This window comes from Rhagoletis zephyria, unplaced genomic scaffold (genome assembly GCF_001687245.7).
Source record: "Rhagoletis zephyria isolate East Lansing unplaced genomic scaffold, Rhagoletis_zephyria_1.1 Rzeph_scaffold_03369, whole genome shotgun sequence".
Classification (NCBI taxonomy): Eukaryota; Metazoa; Arthropoda; class Insecta; order Diptera; family Tephritidae; genus Rhagoletis; species Rhagoletis zephyria.
This window is the reverse complement of record NW_016160452.1, coordinates 33413-56852: the sequence shown is the minus strand read 5'-3', so window position 1 is coordinate 56852 and position 23440 is coordinate 33413. Positions and strand designations below refer to the sequence as shown.

At 36.5% G+C, this 23440-nt stretch overlaps 2 protein-coding genes and 1 long non-coding RNA gene across 6 annotated transcripts in view; all 3 read left to right on the top strand.

The window, feature by feature from the left end:
* The first annotated feature begins 1566 nt into the window (after positions 1 to 1566).
* Nop60B (dyskerin pseudouridine synthase 1 Nop60B) lies at positions 1567 to 9373 on the top strand. Of its 2 annotated transcripts, XM_017623809.1 has the most exons (6): positions 1567 to 1677; positions 1815 to 2183; positions 2633 to 2884; positions 3100 to 3374; positions 8327 to 8746; positions 8820 to 9373. In XM_017623809.1, the coding sequence occupies exons 1-6, from the start codon at positions 1665 to 1667 to the stop codon at positions 9042 to 9044; spliced, it is 1554 nt and encodes a 517-aa protein (XP_017479298.1). In that variant the 5' UTR covers positions 1567 to 1664; the 3' UTR covers positions 9045 to 9373. The 2 variants fall into 2 exon arrangements, with proteins under 2 accessions (XP_017479298.1, XP_017479299.1); XM_017623810.1 differs by lacking the exons at positions 8327 to 8746; positions 8820 to 9373 and having other exon boundaries at positions 3116 to 3378.
* Positions 9374 to 9579: 206 nt separating this feature from the next.
* On the top strand, positions 9580 to 18700 carry LOC108368868 (uncharacterized). 3 transcript variants are annotated; one of them, XM_017623811.1, is made up of 8 exons: positions 9580 to 10388; positions 10472 to 10522; positions 10833 to 10883; positions 11061 to 11110; positions 11190 to 11240; positions 11419 to 11469; positions 11871 to 11921; positions 18650 to 18700. In XM_017623811.1, coding segments are annotated over exons 1-8 (309 nt in total). In that variant the 5' UTR covers positions 9580 to 10386; the 3' UTR covers positions 18652 to 18700. The 3 variants fall into 3 exon arrangements, with proteins under 3 accessions (XP_017479300.1, XP_017479301.1, XP_017479302.1); XM_017623812.1 differs by lacking the exon at positions 18650 to 18700 and adding an exon at positions 11643 to 11692 and having other exon boundaries at positions 11871 to 11894; XM_017623813.1 differs by lacking the exons at positions 11061 to 11110; positions 11190 to 11240 and adding an exon at positions 11643 to 11692.
* A 1664-nt stretch (positions 18701 to 20364) lies between these two features.
* The window catches only part of LOC108368870 (uncharacterized), a 5338-nt gene continuing 2262 nt past the window's right edge, over positions 20365 to 23440 (top strand). The window contains exon 1 of the long non-coding RNA XR_001848429.1: positions 20365 to 20435. This is a non-coding gene — a long non-coding RNA (uncharacterized LOC108368870). The remainder of the gene's footprint in view (positions 20436 to 23440) is intronic.

Sequence of the window (23440 nt, the reverse complement as noted above, 5' to 3'; positions counted from 1 at the left end):
AAGAACGCGACGTTGTATTGGGAAAATTTTAGTGCAAATCGACACGAAAAAAAATTTCCGGGTATAGGGCATGATCCAACTACACACGATCTGACAAGACGAAGCAAAAGAAAAAAGTAATTTTCTGACTGACGTTTGTAATTTCGGCGCCATGTTATTTTCTGTGAAAAGTAAACAAAGAATATGAAGACGAAGCATAAAGAAAAAATGCAAGCAATGTTGTGAAAATTTTTGGGCTAACCAATTTAGGGCCGGTTGTTTAATTTATATATAATAAATTAAGAAAAATTAAACATCGTTACCGACGTCTTCGACTACATGCATATAACAGGGAATCGGTAACGTCGATAACGATGTTTAACCGCAGATTAGTGTTAACCAGACATTGGGTAACCGGCCCTTATTATTTTTGTACGTGTTTTTGCATCCAATCACCGCGCACTTCATTTTAATTACATTTGCACAAAAAATCACTTAAAAATCACTGAAATAAACCACCGACAAAATACACATAAAGAAAGAAGCAAAACAGAAATAGCAAACTTCAAAATTACTACCGCCATACACTTTTTCCTCAATTGCTATTACAAATGGCTGCTTCTCAACCGGTCAGATCTGTTCTAATTGGTTCATGGTTATAGGGGGGAGGAGAGGCCGGGGATATTTTGATTCTAAAAGTGAAGAGGCCGGTATAAGTGCATAATACGTACATTTCTTTGATTAAAACTCCATGCATATAACAGGGAGTCGGTAACGTCGATAACGATGTTTAACTGCAGATTAGTGTTAACCAGACATTGAGGAACCGGCCCTTAGATTAGCACAAATCGGAGGTGGAAGCTCCGGTTAAATACAACGACTGCTTTATCGACCCCATGTTATATGCATGATGTCGAAAACGTCGATAATGATGTTTAACCGGCAAATAGTGATAATCGGACATTGAACAACCGGCCCTAAAGCGTTTTAGGGCCGTTTACTCAATATGTGGTTAACACTAATCTCCGTTTAAACATCATTATCGACGTTTTCGACATCATGCATATAACATGGAGTTGGTAACGTCGATAACGATGTTTTACCGGAGATTAGTGTTAACCAGACATTGAGTAACCGGCCCTTAATGATTAATTTTACCTAAATTGTGTGCTTAAAGTGGCTGACAATAATTTTGGCTATGTTTGATTTTCGTTGTTTTCTTTACTTTGTTTACTTTTCGGTCGTTTTCCAGCGAAACAAGATGTCGTAGAACCGGCTCAAAAAATCTACTTCGTATTTATTTGTTCCTGCTTGATCTTTTGTTTTTCATTCAGGAATCGCCTGGTTTGAACGGCCTTTCAACTAATCGTTCCAATGAAGTTGGGGGCAGCCAACGCTGATTTTCTAGGCGAATCAACATTGCCCAAGAAAAGGCGCTCGTGTAAATGGTTATTCAAAAATTGCCTGCCTCAAAGTAGACAACAAGTCAACTTATGCGGGCGATTAGGTCTGTCAAAAAATTGCCTCATGTAAAGTTAGCTTAAACGGACCACGTGCTTAACAACTTTTTGCAACCCTACGTTTTGACAGTTTTCAAGTCTAACCTTTCTTTTACGCGCCGAACGTCTTGCTCCCAAAAACGTGTCTCGTGTTGCTTCTAAATTTTATATTTGAATCTAGGAATTATGGCGGATATCGGTAAGTAAAATTAGGAAACGTAAAATGCTCATATATCGCTGCTTCGATTATTAAATTGAATGTACATAGTTTTCTCTTTATTTTACACCCATTTTTAAAATGCCTATGCCTCGTGGTTTCTATAAAATTACTTTCAGAAATCAAGAAGGAAAAGAAAAAGAAAAAAATCAAGGAAGAACCTATTGATTTGGATGATATTGGTGTTTTGCAGAAAACTGGTGACTTTTCGGTGAAACCATCGGAAAAAACGGCCAAGTTAGATGCTTCACAATGGCCATTGCTATTGAAAAGTTTTGACAAGTTGAACGTACGAACAAACCACTATACACCATTACCACATGGTTCCTCTCCACTGAATAGAGATATTAAGGAGTATATGAAGTCCGGCTTCATTAATTTAGATAAACCATCTAACCCCAGTTCACATGAAGTAGTCGCATGGATAAAAAAAATTTTGAAGGTTGAGAAAACTGGGCACTCTGGCACTCTCGATCCGAAAGTCACTGGTATGTTCATATCGTCGTTTAAAGTACAAAACCGTATATCGTCATTCTGCAAAACCGGCGGTAGCAGCATAAAAATTCCCCAAAGACTTTGGGAAGTGTTGCTGGAGTGACAGTCCTTGGCCAGATATAAATCTGGGTCGTTCCGGTTACGTAGACCCGACTGTCGTGGGAACCGCGTAACTGCTCGGCTCAATCCTTTCACATTCGTCCTGAAATATACTAGCCAGAAATGCGATTTCTTTATAAAAAAGAGAACCCTTTAAAATATAGTTGTGTTTACTCTTTAGAAAATAATTTATTCAACTTCACATACGTGGTTTTGCATTTTGTTGATACGCGGTTCTGCGTTTTGTTGATACGCGGTTTTGTACTTTAAACGACAATATACATTTTGTTTTGCTTAAAAGGCAGTCGTATACATCATTCGTATAACTAATGTATTGTTCTAGGCTGTCTCATTGTATGTATTGATCGTGCCACGCGGCTAGTTAAATCACAACAGAGTGCTGGCAAAGAGTATGTAGCTATCTTCAAATTACATTCGCCAGTCGAATCGGTGGCTAAAGTTCGTCAAGGCTTGGAAAAGTTACGTGGTGCTCTTTTTCAACGACCACCCTTAATTTCTGCAGTGAAAAGGCAGTTGCGGGTGCGTACTGTTTACGATAGCAAACTACTAGACTATGATGAAGCGCGAAATATGGGTGAGTGCTGCACAAACAAAAATTTTTTAAAAATCGTTAATCGAATGGCATTGGTCACATGGATATAACAGCACATCTCCATATAAGTGGTGTTATTTTCCTCTGCTTTAACAAAATAAAAATGCTATATTAATTCGGTTGCACTGCTAAGTGCAATACATGTACATTTATCGTTAAGACGATCTTTTCCTCTTGATTTGCCTCGTATTCTAAAGGTGTTTTTTGGGTTAGCTGTGAGGCTGGATCTTACATTCGAACCATGTGCGTGCATTTAGGCCTAGTCTTAGGCGTGGGAGGACAAATGTTGGAATTGAGACGTGTACGTTCGGGAATACAGTCTGAACGCGATGGTATGGTCACCATGCATGATGTATTAGATGCTATGTACCTGTATGAAAATCACAAGGATGAGACTATGCTTCGGCGGGTAATTAAACCTTTGGAAGGCTTACTTGTAAACCACAAGCGTATCATTATGAAAGATAGTTCGGTAAGCATCTTAGTTGTGGATAACACTGGACTGTAAATAAAACTTATTTTTAGATTTTCTGGTAAAACAGGCATATTTATAAATTAACATATAACGCGCTACGGTTTGATTGGAGGCTTCCTCCTATTCCTATTAAATTTTTTTGTATAATTTTTGTAGTAAATTTTAATACTTCTGAATCCACTTTTAATGAAATTAGATGAACCTTGTGGTAAGAGTTAAGTGGTTAAATGTTTTACAAAAAAAAATTAACTTTAGTCTGAAGGTATGTCTGTTTCTTAAACGCATTGATGCAAAAATGTCAATCTCCTTTTATTTCTAAATAATGCCAGAGTATAACATCAAATGTTGACAAACATGAATACACTTACGAAAATTGGAGACTGCTATCTCCTGTGGTTAATACGGTAGACAAACGGGATCGATTATTTGCATAACAAGCCTTTATTTGCTTTAACTCATGCATTTTCCTCTTTTTAAAATGAGCATAAGCAGCCGAAAAAATGCACGAAATTTTTGGGAATTAACTCAGATCAGGGAACACTGGTACAACACTGGTAAAAACGGCCAGCTGTTGTCTTTTGTACAAGTTAGCAAACAAAGCGGCGAGTTTCCTGTCCGTGGTAGCCGAGTGGTGAGAGTTGCGGGTGGCAAGCATGTAGCTGCCAGGTTCGATCCTCGGCTGGAGCGATTGCGAAATTTTTTTTTGTTTTTATTATTTATTTTATATTTTTTTATTTTATTTGATTTATATATTTAATTTAACTTTGTTTTATCTTCACTTGCTTTATTTTATACTAGCAAATACCCGGCGTACTTCGCGACGCCTCATGAGTAATTTTGCATCAAAGCTAAGGGGAAACCGCATTGAAACTCAATTGGGAAAACTTCTCTGGGGAAGAATTTTGCCTTTATTAGTATCCATAATTCATCTTGCCGGCAATTGTAACCCTAGTACATGTACGTGTTGTAATCGATTGGTAATAATAATAAAAGTTAAGATCTATCTTCACAAATCAATGCCGTACCAGTTCAGTATCATTGCCAATCATCATCGATCAGTGATACCAATTCACACACATCCGTAGTATGTCGGCCGGTACTTTCAGTAAAATAAAGTTCATTGAAACCAAGATGATTTATTTTACTAATGATCAATTGGCAATTATTGCCAAATTATATAATTCTGGATAATTTGGCAATTATTGCCAAAATATATAATTCTGGATAATTCCGTACCCACTCGATTAATTTTCCCTCCATATCAAACAAAACTTGCAATAGAATACCGTCAGCTCGTGAGTGAAATACACAAAGAAATCTTTGCCGAATTAACTTCGCTCTAAAAAATTTTTGTTTAAATTTAAGCATATTAAAAAAGGTAACCAGTTTCCTCTCTTAATGTATGCAAATTTGCACACCATGTTAATCAACTTAAATACTGCTTTTTAACTTTTACTTACCATATGTGTGGCGTAGAACAAATTTGAAATTTGTTTGTCGAATTCTAAACATTTAAGGCCAAATTCACAGTGCGTAGTTAACTCAGAATCGGCAGTTAACTTTAGATTTTTAATAAAGCACTATGAATTTGGCCTTTGGGCAGTTAATTTAACCATTTTAAAATATAGTTAAATCATTAGTTAAACTTAACTACAAACATTTCCATAGAATTTTCTTAGTGTTCACAATTACACAGTTTACACATAAAATGTTTAAAATTTGTTCTAAACGTTTTTTGTTTTGGAATTAACGCATATTAAGAGAGGTTGCCAGTTTCCTCTCCTAATGTGTGCAAATTTAGACACCGTGTTAATAAAATTAAAAACTGCCTGTTTACTTTTACATACCAAATTTGTCGCATAGAGCAAAATTACATCAAAAGTACTTAATTTTTATTTTTTAAAGGGACTGTATTTTTGCGTTAAAAACATTTGCAATTATAGACATTTGGTGTGTGTATTTCAAACATCTCATGTTCAAAAATCCAGTCTTGAACATCTTATGCGTATACTTACAAAGATTTTGTTTGAAAATAAACACTTTTCAGTAGCAGTTTTACATGCAGTTTTTAGAGTGTATAAACAAATTGCGGAACGAACACTGAAGCAGCAATGACGGTAAAAAACGGCATTGTGCCGGACGGTCTGGACAACTCTATTTGGGACTGGGGCAACGATATTATATTTTTCACTGACACTGATAGATACGGCACTGATATGTGTAGATAGACTTTTATTATAAAAATCACCTACATACATATATAATTGTTTTGAGGTCGATAAATAAACGCAGATCTAACTCCGATTACAGGCATCGTTTCTATTTGCGCCGCTGCTACTCTTCTCCGATTACGGGCCGTTTGTCTTGACAAATTTCTTTTAGCTTTAGGCATTTTTAAATACTTCACACTATTCTGTTATTTCAAAGATTTTTTTTTTATATTTAGTAACGAGATTCCACTTTGTATAAGCCAAAAACTCAGCCTTTAACGCACTTGCTAATTTATCAACTTCGCGAAAACAATAAACTCAATTTATTTGTATATGGATGAAAATCGCAACACCTTTGGCGAAAATAATTCTGAGATACTTCGCCAACCTAAACGCGAACGACACTTGCACAACTTCGCTCCGGCTACTGCAGCAGGTTAAACTCCTACCTGAGTAGATTGAATGAGGATGTGCCAAATGAGTGTCCGGCAAGCGGAGAGACCCCACATGACTCGAAACATCTTCGCATGCCCGGAAAACCCGACAACCCTAACGGCCTTGTGGACCAACCCCGCAGAAGCTGCACGCTTCCTAGGGCTGCCGTTAGTGGAACTTGACGACAACGACTGAGATACCAACCGACCTGGGCGGGGTTGTTGTAGCCGCTACAACAACTACAACAACAACAACAACAACAAAAATTCTAAAAAAAATCAACGGTAACTTTTAGTCACTTGAAACTTGCACATTATCAGACTAAAATTGATTGGGCTATAAAACTGTGTATTCAGAAAAATTCAAACACTTCCGAGAAAAAAGTTTGAAACTTAGGTGAAAATTTGTTGCCATTTTTTTGAAGTTTTCTACAAATTGTTAAACTTGGGTTTATATGGGGTTTGTTAGAGAAAGAACTGTATTTTAATTGAAAATTCTTAAAAATAAATAAATAAGCATATGTGGCACACAATATCACTTTGAAATTGCGTGCTATAGATATGAGCGATACTGTATGTCTAATTATTGGGCACCATGGGAATTCGGCACATTGTTTTCGCGAAGTTGATAAATTAGCAAGTGCGTTAAAGGCTGAGTTTTTGGCTTATACAAAGTGGAATTTCGTTACTAAATATAAAAAAAAATCTTTGAAATAACAGAATAGTGCNATGAAACTTCTTTTAAGTTAATTTTTTGTTAATATTAATTAAATAAAAGGTACAAAAGAGTTATGTGCGGTTTTTCCGTGTTTTATTATTATATTTATACTTTAAACACTAAAATTAAGTAACGGGCCACCTTGGCCGACGTTAGGAGGTAGAGTGTATAAAAAAGACGTTAGGTGGCTAAGGGTTAATAAGATGACCATCGAAAAAGAAAATAAACCTAAGAATGGCGGCGTCTTGCGCTTATTTGCAAATAGTACCACTAATAAGTACTTATTTGCGTGATTTAGTTATTTGCAAATAATACGAGCGTATAAACGTAGTATTAGATAATCAAAATGAAACAGATTTCAACGTGGCATTAAGTTAGGTTAAGTTTCTGCTGTTCAATTATAAGCAACACCCATTTAACAGAATTTTGAAGAGAGAGCCGTAAGTTACGTTAAGTTGCCACAATCAGACCATAACTCAATTGATTGAATGTTGATCTGCTTGTTGCATTTGTATGAAGCGAAACACACATTTCTTCGCTGTTATTTATTCTGTATGCTACTACAGCGATGTAAAATAAGGTTTCTGCTGCGCAGCGCCAACTGCTTTTTTAATAAACTTATATTTATGAAATAAAGGAAAAGCTGAAGATCAATGTATGTATGTATGCCACACCCAGAAGCCTACAGTGAGCATGTGCCGATATCGCAGCAAGCAGCATTTTGAAGTAAAAAACAAAAACAGTTGCCAAACGAAATACACGTTGTATAGTGTTTGTTTGTTTTAACGCAGCTCTGCTTGTACATACATACATTAATTTCGCTTTGGGCACAGCGCTGCTTGTACATAAGTTTCGCTCTGCGCCTGCCTGAAGCAGGCGAAGCATGAACGAAAGACATTATTTTGGAACGTTTGAAACTTTTATATTATCAGGAATAAGGGCTTTTTCCTCGCCATAATCACTTTTTAAAGGTGTAATAGGCAGAAAAAAGGCAAATATCTTAAAAAAGGCAAAAAAAGGCTACATCAAATGTGTATATATGGAATCAGGGAAAGCTAAATCGTGGACATTCTTAATCGAATATAATCTATCTTTTTAGCAGAAAAAAAGGCAATTTCCATAAAATCCGTTCCCTGTTGATGACCTTGATTTGAAATAAAGATTTTTTGGCATATACTTCCATTAACTGACTAATTTGAATGCAAAGTACTCCATTCATTTTCGTGCATTAATTCAAAAGTACGTGGATATTGTCAATCAAAGGGTCGCGGAAATCGTTCTCGGACGCATTGCCCACGTACATATAACATACGTGTCTTGAAAACGCTTTGTTCACCTACATACAACATTCTAGTACTCCATGCTACCCCATGATATAAGCCGGCAGGGAAAATATTCTCAGTTCTTCCTGTGACTATGATTGGGAACAGAAATACTATTTCGATGTGTGTATGTGGCAATGACTTCCACCTACATTGCAACAAAGATTATTCGGAATACAGTTAAAACTATAAATATGCAAAAAATTCCTGAAATATGTTCATATATACCAATCATTTTATAAATATTCATGTTCGAAATTTCCAGGTGAATGCCGTGTGTTATGGTGCCAAAATTATGTTACCTGGTGTTTTACGCTACGAAGATGGTATAGAGATAGATCAAGAAATTGTCATCGTAACTACTAAAGGTGAGGCGATATGTTTAGCAATCGCACAGATGACTACAGCAACAATGGCATCATGTGATCACGGTGTCGTGGCAAAGATTAAACGAGTTATAATGGAGAGAGATACTTACCCGCGTAAATGGGGTTTGGGACCAAAGGCATCGGCAAAGAAAGCGCTGATAACGGCAGGGAAATTGGACAAATATGGCCGCCCGAATGAAAATACTCCAAAAGAGTGGCTAACTGGTTTCGTTGATTACAGTGCAAACAAACCAGCGCCAGCCGTAGCACCGCAAAGTGCACCAACAAATGGTGCCAGTGCAGAAGAGGGTAAAAAGGTAAGGCGTAATGTCATATCTACCTAAAAATATAAATAAACAAAAATCGGTTTCCTTTTTGTTGTAATTCTAGCGCAAACTTAGTGCATCTAGCCAAGATGAAAATACCGCAGTAGTGACAAATGCTGGTGTGGAAAAGAGTGAAAAGAAAAAGAAGAAGAAACACAAATCAGATAAAGAGGCTGCAGAAGAAAGCACGCAGGGTGTTGATGCTGAAGAGACACAGGCGTCAGAAAAGAAAGAAAAGAAAAAGAAGAAGAAAAAGGATAAAGATAGGGAAAAGGATGACCAGGAGTAAAAATGGATTTTAGCTTACACCTCAATGATTCATTTTTCGTATTCATTAAGTAACTGCATAATATGTTCAGTAAAGTTTGGTTTTTTTTTTTTCAAAACAGTTATTTAAATGCGAAGTCGGGTGAAAGAATCTGTATACTTAAATATAGCGCTTTCTATATTTTTGTACTATTTGATACCACAAGTTTATTCGTTTTTAGTTCCAATACATTACAATTATTGTAGATATAAGGTTAAATAAGTCTTTTAAATGTAAACTTCACTGCAATTTTTCATGCTGTGCAAATGTGTTAAAGGCTGCTTACTAAAAATACATTAGTATATAGAAAACATCGCTTTATTTATATCGTTTAATGGCCCTATTATGTGTGGCGACTGATAGCTGATGTGGAACCATCTACTCAAATTCGCATTACGTATGGCAACTGGCTACTGACTGTCGGCTACTGAGTCTAGTAGTGCAATCTTCTCTTACCCCCTTATGACAATTTTTTTATTTGTTAACACAAATAGTTAAAACACATTGGAAAGTTGCCAATTACTTCGCAATGTACATGTCAAAAAAGTAGATTCAGATGTTGTCTGCGCTTTTCTGTCTACTGAGATTAATCGCTACACATAATACAAAGTACGATACTGGTAGGCATGGCCACTAGACCGGCAACTAGACACCAGTCGCCATATCAATAGGGCCATAAGTTTTATGACATTTTCGCCATAATATTTGGGTCACGAAAGTTCCACATAGAGGTATGTAAAATAATTTCAGAATCTTTTACGTATCGGTACATTTAGAAACATTGAGCAAAACTATAACGTTAAGTTATATGCATAAATTTAGTAAAAGAAGGCTTTATTTCACAGAATCGGAGGATTTCATGCTATGTACTATATACATTTTTTGGAGCCAACAAATAATCTAAAGCGCAAGCCCAAAGATAGGGTAAGTTTTAAACCTAAGGCTTCAATGAAGAACTAACTTTCGCCCCTAACTGAAGATTTTTACACGATGAATGCGATTGATTGATCTTACTGGGGTGGTGGAGTTAGTGTTGTGTTGCTAATCGTAACTCTTTTGTGCCGTGGAGGCGGTTCGGTTTGTGCAGCATGGGGCCACGAATGACGCGGTCCACTGCGGATGAGCCCTTAGACCTGAGCAAGTGCTGAGATGACTCCACCTTCACCCCTAACTGAAAATATTTACACGATGAATGCGATTTATTGGTCTTTAATTTAATTTAATCTTTTTCCCTGTTTATAAATTGCCTAATTGAAATATAATTTCTGTTTCTAGGTTCGCTCATTGCATCAGGTGTGTTTCACGATCTTAATTATCACATAAAATGTAAGTTAATATTATGAAAAATGTACAATAGAAATTAACACCTGTTTTTAAATTGCCTCGTTAAATTGTAATTTCCTTTTTAGGTTCGCTCATTGCATCACGCGTGTTCTACGATCTAAATTATCATTTAAAATGTAAGTTAATATTATTAAAACTGTAGAACACAAATTCACATGATGAACAATTAACTTAAAAAGAAATTTCTGTTTTTTAGATTCGCTCATTGCGTCAGGCGTGTTCCACGATAAAAATTATCACATAAAATGTAAGTTAATATTATGAAAAATTTAGAATACAAATTCAAATGATGAACAATTAACTTTCGCCCCTAACTGAAAATTTTTACACGATGAATGCGATTGATTGGTCTTACTGAATTTAATAATTTACACCCGTTTTTTTTCGTTTTTAAATTGCCTCATTAAATTGTAATTTCCTTTTTAGGTTCGCTCATTGCATCACGCGTGTTCCACAGTCTAAATTATCATTTAAAATGTAAGTTATTATTAAAAAAGTACAATACAAATTCACATGATGAACAATTAACTTTCGCCCCTAACTGAAAATTATTTCATGTTGAATGCGATTGATTGGTCTTACTGATTTTTATTGTTGACAAACATTTTCTGTTTTTAAATTGCGGTATTCAAATATAATTTTTATTTTTTTTAGGTTTTCTCGTTGCATCAGGTGTGCCCACGATCTAAATTATCACTTAAAATGTAAGTGAATATTGTGAAAAATTTAGAATACAAATTCACATGATGAACAATTAACTTAAAATGAAATTTCTGTTTTTAGGTTCGCTCATTGCGTCAGGCGTGTTCCACGATAAAAATTATCACATAAAATGTAAGTTAATATTATGAAAAATTCAGAATACAAATTCAAATGATGAACAATTAACTTTCGCCCCTAACTGAAAATTTTTACACGATGAATGCGATTGATTGGTCTTACTGAATTTAATAATTTACACCCCTTTCCATTGTTTTTAAATTGTCTCATTAAGATGTAATTTCTGTTTTAGGTTCGCTCATTGCATCACGCGTGTTCCACGGTCAAAATTATCATTTAAAATGTAAGTTATTATTAAAAATGTACAATACAAGTTCACATGATGAACAAATAACTTTCGCCCCTAACTGAAAATTATTTTATGTTGAATGCGATTGATTGGTCTTACTGATTTTTATTGTTGACAAACATTTTCTGTTTTTAAATTGCGGTATTCAAATATATTTTTTTTTTTAGGTTCTCTCGTTGCATCAGGTGTGCTCACGATCTAAATTATCACTTAAAATGTAAGTGAATATTATGAAACATTTAGAATACAAATTCACATGATGAACAATTAACTTTCGCCCCTAACTGAAAATTTTTACACGATGAATGCGATTGATTGGTCTTACTGAATTTAATAGTTTACACCCCTTTCCATTGTTTTTAAATTGTCTCATTAAGATGTAATTTCTGTTTTAGGTTCGCTCATTGCATCACGCGTGTTGCACGATCTAAATTATCATTTAAAATGTAAGTTATTATTAAGAATGTAGAATACAAATTAACATGATAAACAATTAACTTGTTCACCTAACTGAAAATTACTTCGTGTTGAATGCCATTGATTGGTCTTACTGATTTTAATACTTTACACATACACTTGCGATCCGGTAATTAAGCTGGCAACGTGATAAATTTTGGCTATTTTACAACGCTTTTTTCTTTTGTTTATTTAATGTTTACTATTTTTCCACAAAAGTCTACTCATTATATAACAATCACAATATAAGGGCCAATTTCACAGTGCGTAGTTAACTCAGAATCGACAGTTAACTAGAGATGGCCCATTAAAGTCTAGTTAATTTATTAAGTGCAAGTTTTAAGTTGGTAAAAAATCTCTTTCGTTGTTAATACTTTTTTTCTGACTGTGTTATGCATTTTTTTCCATTCAAAATATATTCCAAATTTTTTTTTTGTGTGGAAAAAAATGCTTAATACAGCCAGAAATTATTAATAAACGCGATTTTTTAATGAGCTATTAAACTTCACAAACAAACAAAATTCTGGAAAATCAATAAAAAGTTGAAAATTAAGATGAAACTTTGCAGATTTTTTATCAGCCCGATTCTGAACAGAAACTCCCTAAGAATTTTTCCTCATTTCTCTTTCCTACTATCATGAATAAAAATTCCCTGAAGATTTTACCTCTTTTCCCTATTCTCCTATTCTAAACGATCTTCGAAAAAGGGAAAATGTATTTCGGGAAAAAAGTAGGTATTACGAATGTCAAAAAGGAGGAGAATTGATTTCGTTATTCTGGGAGAATTTTCACTGGCATTTTAAAAGGGAACTACTACAAAAATGTGAGTTAATAACTATTTAAAGGAAATTTGGTGTAATAAAACGTTTAAACCTTTCATTTTAGGTCCAAAACAACAAATAAGAAACAGGTAGTAATCTTAATAAGCCTAATGGAAGCTAGGTTGTTTTGATTTATTACATGAAAACGCGCAATTAAAATCAAAATATTTCAACTCACATATGTAGTTAAAAGACTTAATTTTAATTTAGCACTAATATTTAAATTTCCGGAGAACTAGTTTATTAATAATGCGGCTTCCAAATTTCACAGTGCCAACTCGACTTAGCAGAGGGTACTCTTATCCTATTTGCCCACTTATTTCGGGTTATTGCAAGAAAACGCGCGATCTAAATCAAAATCTTTCAACTTACCCGTGTAGTTGAAAGATTGAGCCTTAATTTAAAACACGGATTTGAAATTTCCGCGCACTATGTAGATAGATAGATATATAGTTGGTTAGGTATGGCACTGCGACCAGTAGGTCTATTGTGCCCCTAGCTCATCACAACACATCAACCAGCCCCAAAGTGTCTATAAATTTCATAATAGACCCCGGGGACAGTGAGTGTATGTGCTCCTCTCTTGGCCAGACGTGCCCTATGCTCCTATGCCTCCTACGTGCAACAGCCTCATATTCCATAAGGTGTAGAGGAGTCACCTTGGCTGCATCGCAAAAGCGACACAGGTCGCTGGACCAGATACCTAGTTTATGCAGGTGCCCTCTGAGCCTACAATGGCCCGTCATAAAACATGTAATAATTCTTAGTTTCTCTTTTGGGAGATCCATGAGAAGCCTGTATCTTGACAGATTGTAACCTCCTAATAAGCTTTTTGCCTGAAGTTGGCCCATGGTGCCAAGCCAGTGCAAGTCCCTCTGTTTGCTGTTGTCCCTTCTGAGCATTTCCTTTATGGTGTTGGGTCCTACTGCCAGAAAGGGCTCAGGTCCTATCGGGGCCGAGGAAGCGGCCGTTCTGGCCAGATGATCAGCTTCTTCGTTTCCTGCAACCCCCATGTGCCCTGGTACCCACATTAGTTGGATATCGTTGACCTCCGCCAGAGCATTGAGCCTCTCGATACATTCCCAAACCAAGGAGGACTTGAACTCGAATGCTGAGAGGGCCCTAAGTGCCGCCTGGCTATCACTTAGTATAAGTATCCTTTCATTCCTATAGTTCCTGTGAATGTTAATCTCAGCGCACATACTGATGGCATAGACCTCCGCTTGAAAGATGCTAGGGAAAGTTCCCAGGGGCACCGAAAGCTTCAGCCTAGGGCCGTACACGCCTGCTCCAATCCCCGCGGGTGTTTTAGAGCCGTCAGTGTGCCACTGTATTGTGCTCGCCTATATGTGACTCCATAATAGAGGTACACCAGGTCGCCTTGTTGTAAGTGAGGGTCCTGAAATTTCTCTTGAAGACCACCTCTCTGTTAATATCGTCCCTGGGGAACAAAGCCAGGGGAGCTGGGTACCTAGCTTGTCCCTGTTCCTGGATGATAACACCTCGCCTTTGCCGAAGCCCTCTCGTGCAAAGTTAAGGAGGGTTCGCTTTGCAGCCTGTTCAATTGAGAGATGCAGTGGCTGCATTCCAGACGTATGAAACAAACAAAACAACAGAAAAGTTCAAAACTGAGTCAATAGAGTTGCCTTGCGGTTTTGCTGTGAATCGCTTGTTTCTTTCTTAAGTTTAGTTTTTCTGTATACTAGGCTTTATTCCTTAGATAATAAGGACCAATTGCTGAAAATTTCAAAGCAACCGCTTCTTATTAAAAAATTATGTTACTGTAAGTAATAAAATGTCGTACATGCACTCGGTTTTGATCGCCACTGTATATATTTCATGGAAATTATCATTTCATCAAAAGAAATGTATTTCTGCAGTGAAAACACGGCCATTCGTTTTGAATTTCGAGAAATGGAGTCGTTCACGAGTTCATGGATAAGAATGCAATGTTGCTACATGGTTGAGCCGTTTTTGGTGCATTGTCGAGCGCAAATAATATTTCGCCTTACTCAAAACAGACAGCTCCTCTCGTTAGAGCATGAAGACCCTGGAATTGTAGCAAGTATTCTGATGGAGCGTCCCAATTAAGGAACAAGCCCCGCACACAATTTCCCGAACAAATTGCACAAGGTCTTTCACGGATCTTGGATTTTGCTCTGTACGCCTTATTATGCACAGAGCCATATCTTTATCGCTATTGAGTTTGCATTCGCCAAAATTATAAAACGTGGCATTATTAAAGAACGTGACATATTCTTCAAATCTACTGTCTCACCAAGAATGAACTTTTCTAAAGTTTTATAAAACGTTGCCAATTCAGAGCGTACGCACGTATTATTTGCAAATAACAATTTGAAAAATGGTAAACTTTGCCGTATAAACGCTGAGTTAATTTTTTATTTGCAAATAACTAAATCACGCAAATAAGTATTGATTAGTGGTAATATTTACAAATAAGCGCAAGACGCCGCCATTATTAGGTTTATTTTCTTTTTCGATGGTCATCTTATTGCCTTTTTATAATCAAGACGTTGCCACTTTTAACTTTATTTTCTTTTTTCGATGGTCATATTATTGCCTTTTCATAATCAGGCAATATTAAAAAAGAATTTTTCATCATCGAATAAACAGTGAGTTAGGTATTTGCAAATTATTTTTATTTGCAAATAGCTTACGTATAAACGTAGTATGTAAGTCGGTAACAAAGTTCGCGGCGAGTGAATTTTTGACAACTATGAGGTGAATAAAACTTTAGTAGCTCATGAGGCTAGTGAAATTTTTGACAAATGCATAGAAAATTTTGACAATCGCAAAGATTGTTGATGTCTGTAATTTTTCGTTAAATAAAAGCTTATGTTAATTTCACTTCAATTTGTAATATTTTATTCCGCATAAATTTGTGGTTATCAAAAAGTTACTGTTGTCAAAAATATTTCATTTCACACACCAGATTGGCAAAACTGTCTCACCATAGTAAAAATATTATTCAACAGCATTCTCCATAGAACTTTGTTACCGATTCACACACGCCCTCAGTATCAAATCTACTTCTCAGGGAGCAAATAACTTTGTCAAAAATTTCATAATATATCTTCCGAAAATACTCTTCAGCTGTGGTTAAAACAGGATTTTAAATTGGACTTGTTTTTCTTCCAAACATTTTTAGTACTACCCACCATACCCACGTCTTCCCCCGCCCCTGCAAGGCACGAATGTGCTGACTGTTTGTTTGATGACAGGAGATACTTCGAAAATAAAAAGAAAAATCATTATTTTAACTGCGTCTGGCACGGTGTTTGGAGCACGGTGTTGCTCAAGAACCTTTTTTTTGGTTTTCTCTAAATGTGGATTTATATGATGCCAAGTATTATATAAATAACTAGTCTTTAATAAAAAATTAATGAACATTAAACAAACGAAAGGAAGAGTCAAAACTGGTCAAGATGTCGTGTCTCTTATGTTTTTACATAACAGTATATGCTATATGCATTTATAACGTATTTCCACGAACAAACCGCAGTATCAATTTAGGAATCCATTAACAAGTATTAGGGGAACTTCGGGTATTGTGTTATAAGAGTGTAATGTGGTGTTGTCGCTATCTTCAAATCTGGGAAGTCTACAATAACTGTTATTACCTCAACGTATGATGACTTTAAAAAAACGGGGTTATAATACATATATATACATATATGAAGTAAAACCAGTTGGTTTTCTTTAAGTCGCACAAAACATGTGATCCAAAATTAAAATAAAGTTTTTTTAACTGCAAGAAATCAACTTTATTTGTTTAAAAAAATTGATTTTGAAAGAAAAAACTGTTAATATTGCAAAAGCCTCGGATAACAGAAAATTTATGTTTTCTAGATTTTGTGTGAGTTTGTTTGGAATTTTTGAAAATCGGTCATTGTGGTACACAAGAGGTCGGTTAAGGTATTACTATACCACATTACCCTCCATACGTAGACTTTTAATTAGTTGAACTTCATTTCTATTCTAGATGCTAAAAATAGGGGAAATCCATGATTCAATAATAGAAAGGTTTTGTAATAAAACAGTCTTCTCGCTCCCACACATAAAATCGGCTCCTTTACTTGTGCAGAATGTTGCTCACTCTACAGTTTTTAGTTATATTAGTAGTAAAACCAAAAATTCTTCATACTAAACATTCGTTGGCATCGCCTTCGTTTGCGTAATTTTCTGGAACAAGTCTAGAATAGCGACCGTTTAGCTATAAAATAACCAAAAGTGCCAAATTTATTTGGCGCAGGTTAAAAATAAAGAAGATATAAGATGCTTTGTTTATTTATATTTTTTATTTATCACTTAGTTCTGAAAACCCGAAAGTAGATCATAATGAAATATGTATATCGAATTAAAGATAATAGCTTGTACTTTCTAAATAATATAAATTCACCATTATTCATGCAGTTTATTTCCAAAAAAGGTTATTTCATGAAAAAATAACATTTGTTCGTTTTTTACTGGTTTTGGTTTAAATATATAAAAAACAATTTCAATTGTGTTTATCAGCTGAAAGATAAACTGATTATTTTTATGGTGACGTTATTAGTTTTTTAATGGGTTATGTGGTTCATAAGATATTAATATTAAAAAAAAAAATCAAAAAATTTAACTTTAACCTTCAAAAAAGTCTTTATATTTTACCTGCGCTAAATAATTTTGGCATGGTTGAAATGAGCGTAAAAAGTTCTATTGATCTGCATTTTTCGTTTTTGCATAGCTGAACGGTCGGTATTCTAGATTTGTTCCAGGAAATGACGAATAACTTAAATTAAAAATCTATATTTATACGTATTGTTTAGTATTTCCATTAAAAAACCAAATATATTTTAAATTCACATCGAATTAATTATACACATTTTACTTCTAATTGTATACTTTGCGCACTTTTTTAGTACCTTTCTACTACCGTTTTGGCAAAAGGCGATCACATTCTTCCCCTTTCTCCTACTTCCAAAATACAAATCTAGATAAAGGAGTGTCAAATTTTAGCTGTCACAAATTACACAATCTTTTATTATTGAATCATAGGGGAAATCCGAAAGTGGAGCCAAGGCAACATTATATAGGCGATGACAGCTACGTTATCGTAATGTGGAATAGTATACCGGCTTACAGGCTAACCTAATATTCGCGGCTTGCGTTTTGGTACGCATGCCGTCGAATTTGTTTTTTTGCGTCACCCGAAATTGACTTGCATGCGTTTGCATTTGATTTCATTGAGCGAAACGTCAAATCAAAATGTCACGCAGAACAAAAATTGGAAATTTAGTTAGCTTCATACGCACGCCGTTCAATTTCGGTTGATCTCATACAAGTTGCATGTGCATGAGAAATTTTTGACAGTAAATTGGCGGCGTGCGTGAATATTAGGTTAGCCTGTTATCCGAACCAAGTGGGTATTTTTTGGGTTCTTTTAAATTTTTTTCAATAACTTTGTTATTTTTGAATATACATATGTATTTCATTGGAAAATATTTTATAACTAAAGTTTCGCTGTTCTCGAATAATAAATAAAAGCTTGTGCATTTGCTACAGATTTTAAAAAACACACACACAATACCCGAAATACTGCCAAAAATAGTATATACTGCCAAAAATAGTATATATACGAGCGTTAAGCATACAAATCCTTCAGCTTTTAAAACCGCGATAACTCGGGAATGGCAATTCAGTCTATGTCTATGTCTATGTGTTTGTCTTTTCACGAAATCATTTCCTGAAACGTAGTTAAAAATGCCGGCATAAACACCATATCATGTATTTTAATTACATTTCATGAAACGATTTCGAGAAATTACAAACGCAGTATTAGTAGTATTAGACAATATGATACAATGTTCAACTTTCATAACTACATTTGATTTTAGGAAGACAATGACAATGTTCAGTAAGAAGCCGCTAAGTTCATCGGATTGGTGATTGTGCGATCACCAAAATTTTGAGGAAATATTGCTATCGAAACTGATAACGTAACATAGTCGGATGAGCAAGGTCATCTAGAAGACTAACAAANAAAAAAAAAAATCAAAAAATTTAACTTTAACCTTCAAAAAAGTCTTTATATTTTACCTGCGCTAAATAATTTTGGCATGGTTGAAATGAGCGTAAAAAGTTCTATTGATCTGCATTTTTCGTTTTTGCATAGCTGAACGGTCGGTATTCTAGATTTGTTCCAGGAAATGACGAATAACTTAAATTAAAAATCTATATTTATACGTATTGTTTAGTATTTCCATTAAAAAACCAAATATATTTTAAATTCACATCGAATTAATTATACACATTTTACTTCTAATTGTATACTTTGCGCACTTTTTTAGTACCTTTCTACTACCGTTTTGGCAAAAGGCGATCACATTCTTCCCCTTTCTCCTACTTCCAAAATACAAATCTAGATAAAGGAGTGTCAAATTTTAGCTGTCACAAATTACACAATCTTTTATTATTGAATCATAGGGGAAATCCGAAAGTGGAGCCAAGGCAACATTATATAGGCGATGACAGCTACGTTATCGTAATGTGGAATAGTATACCGCATTACAGGCTAACCTAATATTCGCGGCTTGCGTTTTGGTACGCATGCCGTCGAATTTGTTTTTTTGCGTCACCCGAAATTGACTTGCATGCGTTTGCATTTGATTTCATTGAGCGAAACGTCAAATCAAAATGTCAGGCAGAACAAAAATTGGAAATTTAGTTAGCTTCATACGCACGCCGTTCAATTTCGGTTGATCTCATACAAGTTGCATGTGCATGAGAAATTTTTGACAGTAAATTGGCGGCGTGCGTGAATATTAGGTTAGCCTGTTATCCGAACCAAGTGGGTATTTTTTGGGTTCTTTTAAATTTTTTTCAATAACTTTGTTATTTTTGAATATACATATGTATTTCATTGGAAAATATTTTATAACTAAAGTTTCGCTGTTCTCGAATAATAAATAAAAGCTTGTGCATTTGCTACAGATTTTAAAAAACACACACACAATACCCGAAGTTCTGCCAAAAATAGTATATACTGCCAAAAATAGTATATACTGCCAAAAATAGTATATATACGAGCGTTAAGCATACAAATCCTTCAGCTTTTAAAACCGCGATAACTCGGGAATGGCAATTCAGTCTATGTCTATGTCTATGTGTTTGTCTTTTCACGAAATCATTTCCTGAAACGTAGTTAAAAATGCCGGCATAAACACCATATCATGTATTTTAATTACATTTCATGAAACGATTTCGAGAAATTACAAACGCAGTATTAGTAGTATTAGACAATATGATACAATGTTCAACTTTCATAACTACATTTGATTTTAGGAAGACAATGACAATGTTCAGTAAGAAGCCGCTAAGTTCATCGGATTGGTGATTGTGCGATCACCAAAATTTTGAGGAAATATTGCTATCGAAACTGATAACGTAACATAGTCGGATGAGCAAGGTCATCTAGAAGACTAACAAAGACCATAACGCGTTGGGCACAGGGTACGTACTTTTAAATTTGAAATGAATTTGAAATATTTGCGATTATAACACGGTAATGTTGCCTGTTGTTAAAAGTGTCAAGTACTGATTCGCGTTCTTTTCGCAACTGTTNAGTCGGATGAGCAAGGTCATCTAGAAGACTAACAAAGACCATAACGCGTTGGGCACAGGGTACGTACTTTTAAATTTGAAATGAACTTGAAATATTTGCGATTATAACACGGTAATGTTGCCTGTTGTTAAAAGTGTCAAGTACTGATTCGCGTTCTTTTCGCAACTGTCGACTAATTACCGCACAAAGACCGCTGTCGTAGAAAGTATCAAAATACTAGTAAACCCGCATGGCGTTAAAATACCCAAAATTAAATTTCCAAAACCTAAAAAATAATTCAAATGCTAGTCAGAGTTATAAGCAGGAAATGGATTTTATGGTAATTTCCTTTTTTTCTGCTAAAGAGGTAGATTATATTCGATTAAGAATATCCACGATTTAGCTTTAGCCGAAATTCATGGATAATTTGAATTTTCACTGCTGTGTGATCGGTATGTAAACCCGTAACAGAATTTATTGGATTTAGCTTCCTACATAAAGGAGATATGTATATCGAAATCTTCCTTTATTAAACGCAGTTTGTAGATTGCGATAGCTGTAGAGCTATCGAACGCAAATCGCAATGGAAGTAACAGTTTGGCTTTCGTTTACGCATTACAAAGTGTCTAAAATGCAAAAGGGGAAAAATTTTCAATGCGCTTGTCGCATTGCAGGGTGGCAATCTTCCGAATTTTCGCAATTTTGCTATCGCATCGCATTACAGAGTGGCCCCCCTGGTATTTACTCCAAATGTATTAGACAGATTTCAATGAAATTCGGTAATTAGGGATTTTCGTCGTCACATAATTCGAATATTAAAATACATTTCCAAAATTCAAAATGGCGGATCCAATATAGCGGACGATTTGTTAAAAAATGTATAAATTGTTGGGTTGGGTTAACGCCGCGAGCCGATTACCATATTTTTAATGTGGCAAATTTCGATCCCTGCGATCTCAGCGTTAGTTCTGAAGAGTGAGCCAAAATGCTTTGATATTAGCCTGGCGAAGGTTGGACCCCAAAAGAAAGTGTGAAGATGATTCCACTTCATCTTCCTCTGGACAGCTGATACAAAAGGGATCAGTTGAAACTCCTAGTCTTACCGAGTGAATATTAATCGCACAATGGCCTGTCAAAACTCCCATCACTAGCTCTTGAGAGGTAACGTGGTATTCGGCGCCTTTAAGGGGTAACGATGGGTCACTCGTTACTTGCCCTGCAAAAAGTATTTTAAAATGTCTTATAAAAACATTTTCTTTCCCTGTTTTATGTCACAAAAGGAGCATCACTTTCTTTTGTCCATTTTATTAGGTATTTAGTAAAGCATGAAATTTCATTATTGCGAGTACGAAGTTTGCGTGGTAGTCTAGCACTCGCTGAGCTCACACTAGGCGCAGCCATCCAAGAGAGTACCGCAGGAGAGGCGTCCTTAGTTGCTTCTTATCTGGGGATAACGTTTTAAAGGGGCCTTTCCAACGCCAGGTCATCAGCTACGCAGTTTTCAGCGATGTCACTGTTGCCCGGCACCTAAACTAGAAGAAGTACCTAAGAAGCACTCTGACGCGATGGATAAAGAAGTGCCGATTACAAATGCACCATCACACCCTTCCGGAAGCCTTAGTAACTCCGTCCTACCCAGTCCTCTCTTGAGGGAATATAGGTAGAGAAAGAGGTTCTGGGAGGCTTTTCGGAGGCGCTGTAGTCTATGTGTTCAGGGCGTTTAATTTTAGAATAATAAAGTGCAAGATTCAAATAGCTAAAAATTACCGCTGATTTTTTAGATTTTTTTTTTGTCAAGGGTGTTGCGGATTATTTTCCATGTAAGGCATGAACAAATCGGTAACCTTACGATCCTGTAAGATTCCCCCTCTGCCTGGTCTTTGAGTTATAAATTTCGGTAATTGATTTTTGTTGTTGTTGTGTTGTAGCGGCTACTAAGCCCCGTTCGGGGCGGTTCATTCATCAACGTTGTCGTCTATTTCAGCTAGGGGGATGCCCAGGAAGTGTTCTACTTCCAGAGGGGCTGTCCATAGGGACAGGGGCGTTAGCTGAGTGGGATTCTCAGGGCATGTGAAGAGGTGCCGGCAGTCATGTGGCGACTCTCCACATGCCGGGCATTGGTTGGGCACATCCTCGTTGATTCTGCTCAGGTAGCTGTTGAGCCAGAGCGAAGTTGGGCTATTGTAGTGCGGGTCCCCCGAGGCAGACAAAGTTCTGTCCCGTCCACGTCCGGTGGTTGTGTGCCTAGAACGGCATTCACAGGGTGGGAGTCTACATAACTTGAGACTGATTCCCTGTGAATGCCGTTCAGGGCCTGTCGGTAGGTTGACGGATCCAGAGGTTGTTTAATATATCTCTGGACTTCGTCTGTCAGTTCGTAAAGATGCCTCCTGACGTGCCGTGGCGAGGGCTCTTCCGCGAGCAGTTGCCCGCTGGGATGGGCACGTCTGTGGCTCTCAGTGAGGAACTGCTTGCAGAGCATTATGTTATGCTCCTTTACTGGGAGCATCTGGGCCTCGTCGTGAAGGTGGTGTTGAGGCGGCATCAGGAGGTATCCTGTCGCAGTTCGTAATGCCGTGTTTTGGCAGGTCTGCAGCTTCATCCACTGCGTCCTGCTAGTCCCCGGCGACCATACGGGCGCTGCGTAGTTCAGAACCGGCCGGCCAATTGCCTTGTATGTTGCCAACAATGTTTCTTTATCTTTGCCCCAAGTGCTGCCGGCCAGCGACTTGAGGACATTGTTGCGGCTCTGTACTTTGTTGACAATTGCGGTTGTATGCGCCGAGAAGTAGAGCAGACTGTCGAAGGTAACTCCGAAGATTTTCGGGTTGTTGTTGTTGTTGTTGTTGTAGCGGCTACAACAACCCCGCCCAGGCGGTTGGTATCTCAGTCGTTGTCGTCAAGTTCCACTAACGGCAACCCTACGAAGCGTGCAGCTTCTGTGGGGTTTGTCCACATGGACAAGGCCGTTAGGGCTGTCGGGTTTTCCGCGCATGCGAAGAGATGTTTCGAGTCATGTGGGGTCTCTCCGCATGCCGGACACTCATTCGGCACATCCTCATTCAACCTACTCAAGTAGGAGTTC

What these genes read in the sequence shown, in the direction of transcription:
- Nop60B (XM_017623809.1), top strand. An exon ending in TCATTATGAAAGATAGTTCG is followed by an intron (nt 3,375 to 8,326) that starts GTAAGCATCTTA and finishes CGAAATTTCCAG; the next exon opens with GTGAATGCCGTGTGTTATGG. An exon ending in GTGCAGAAGAGGGTAAAAAG is followed by an intron (nt 8,747 to 8,819) that starts GTAAGGCGTAAT and finishes TTGTAATTCTAG; the next exon opens with CGCAAACTTAGTGCATCTAG.
- LOC108368868 (XM_017623811.1), top strand. An exon ending in TCTAAATTATCACTTAAAAT is followed by an intron (nt 11,111 to 11,189) that starts GTAAGTGAATAT and finishes TTCTGTTTTTAG; the next exon opens with GTTCGCTCATTGCGTCAGGC. An exon ending in TAAAAATTATCACATAAAAT is followed by an intron (nt 11,241 to 11,418) that starts GTAAGTTAATAT and finishes TTTCTGTTTTAG; the next exon opens with GTTCGCTCATTGCATCACGC.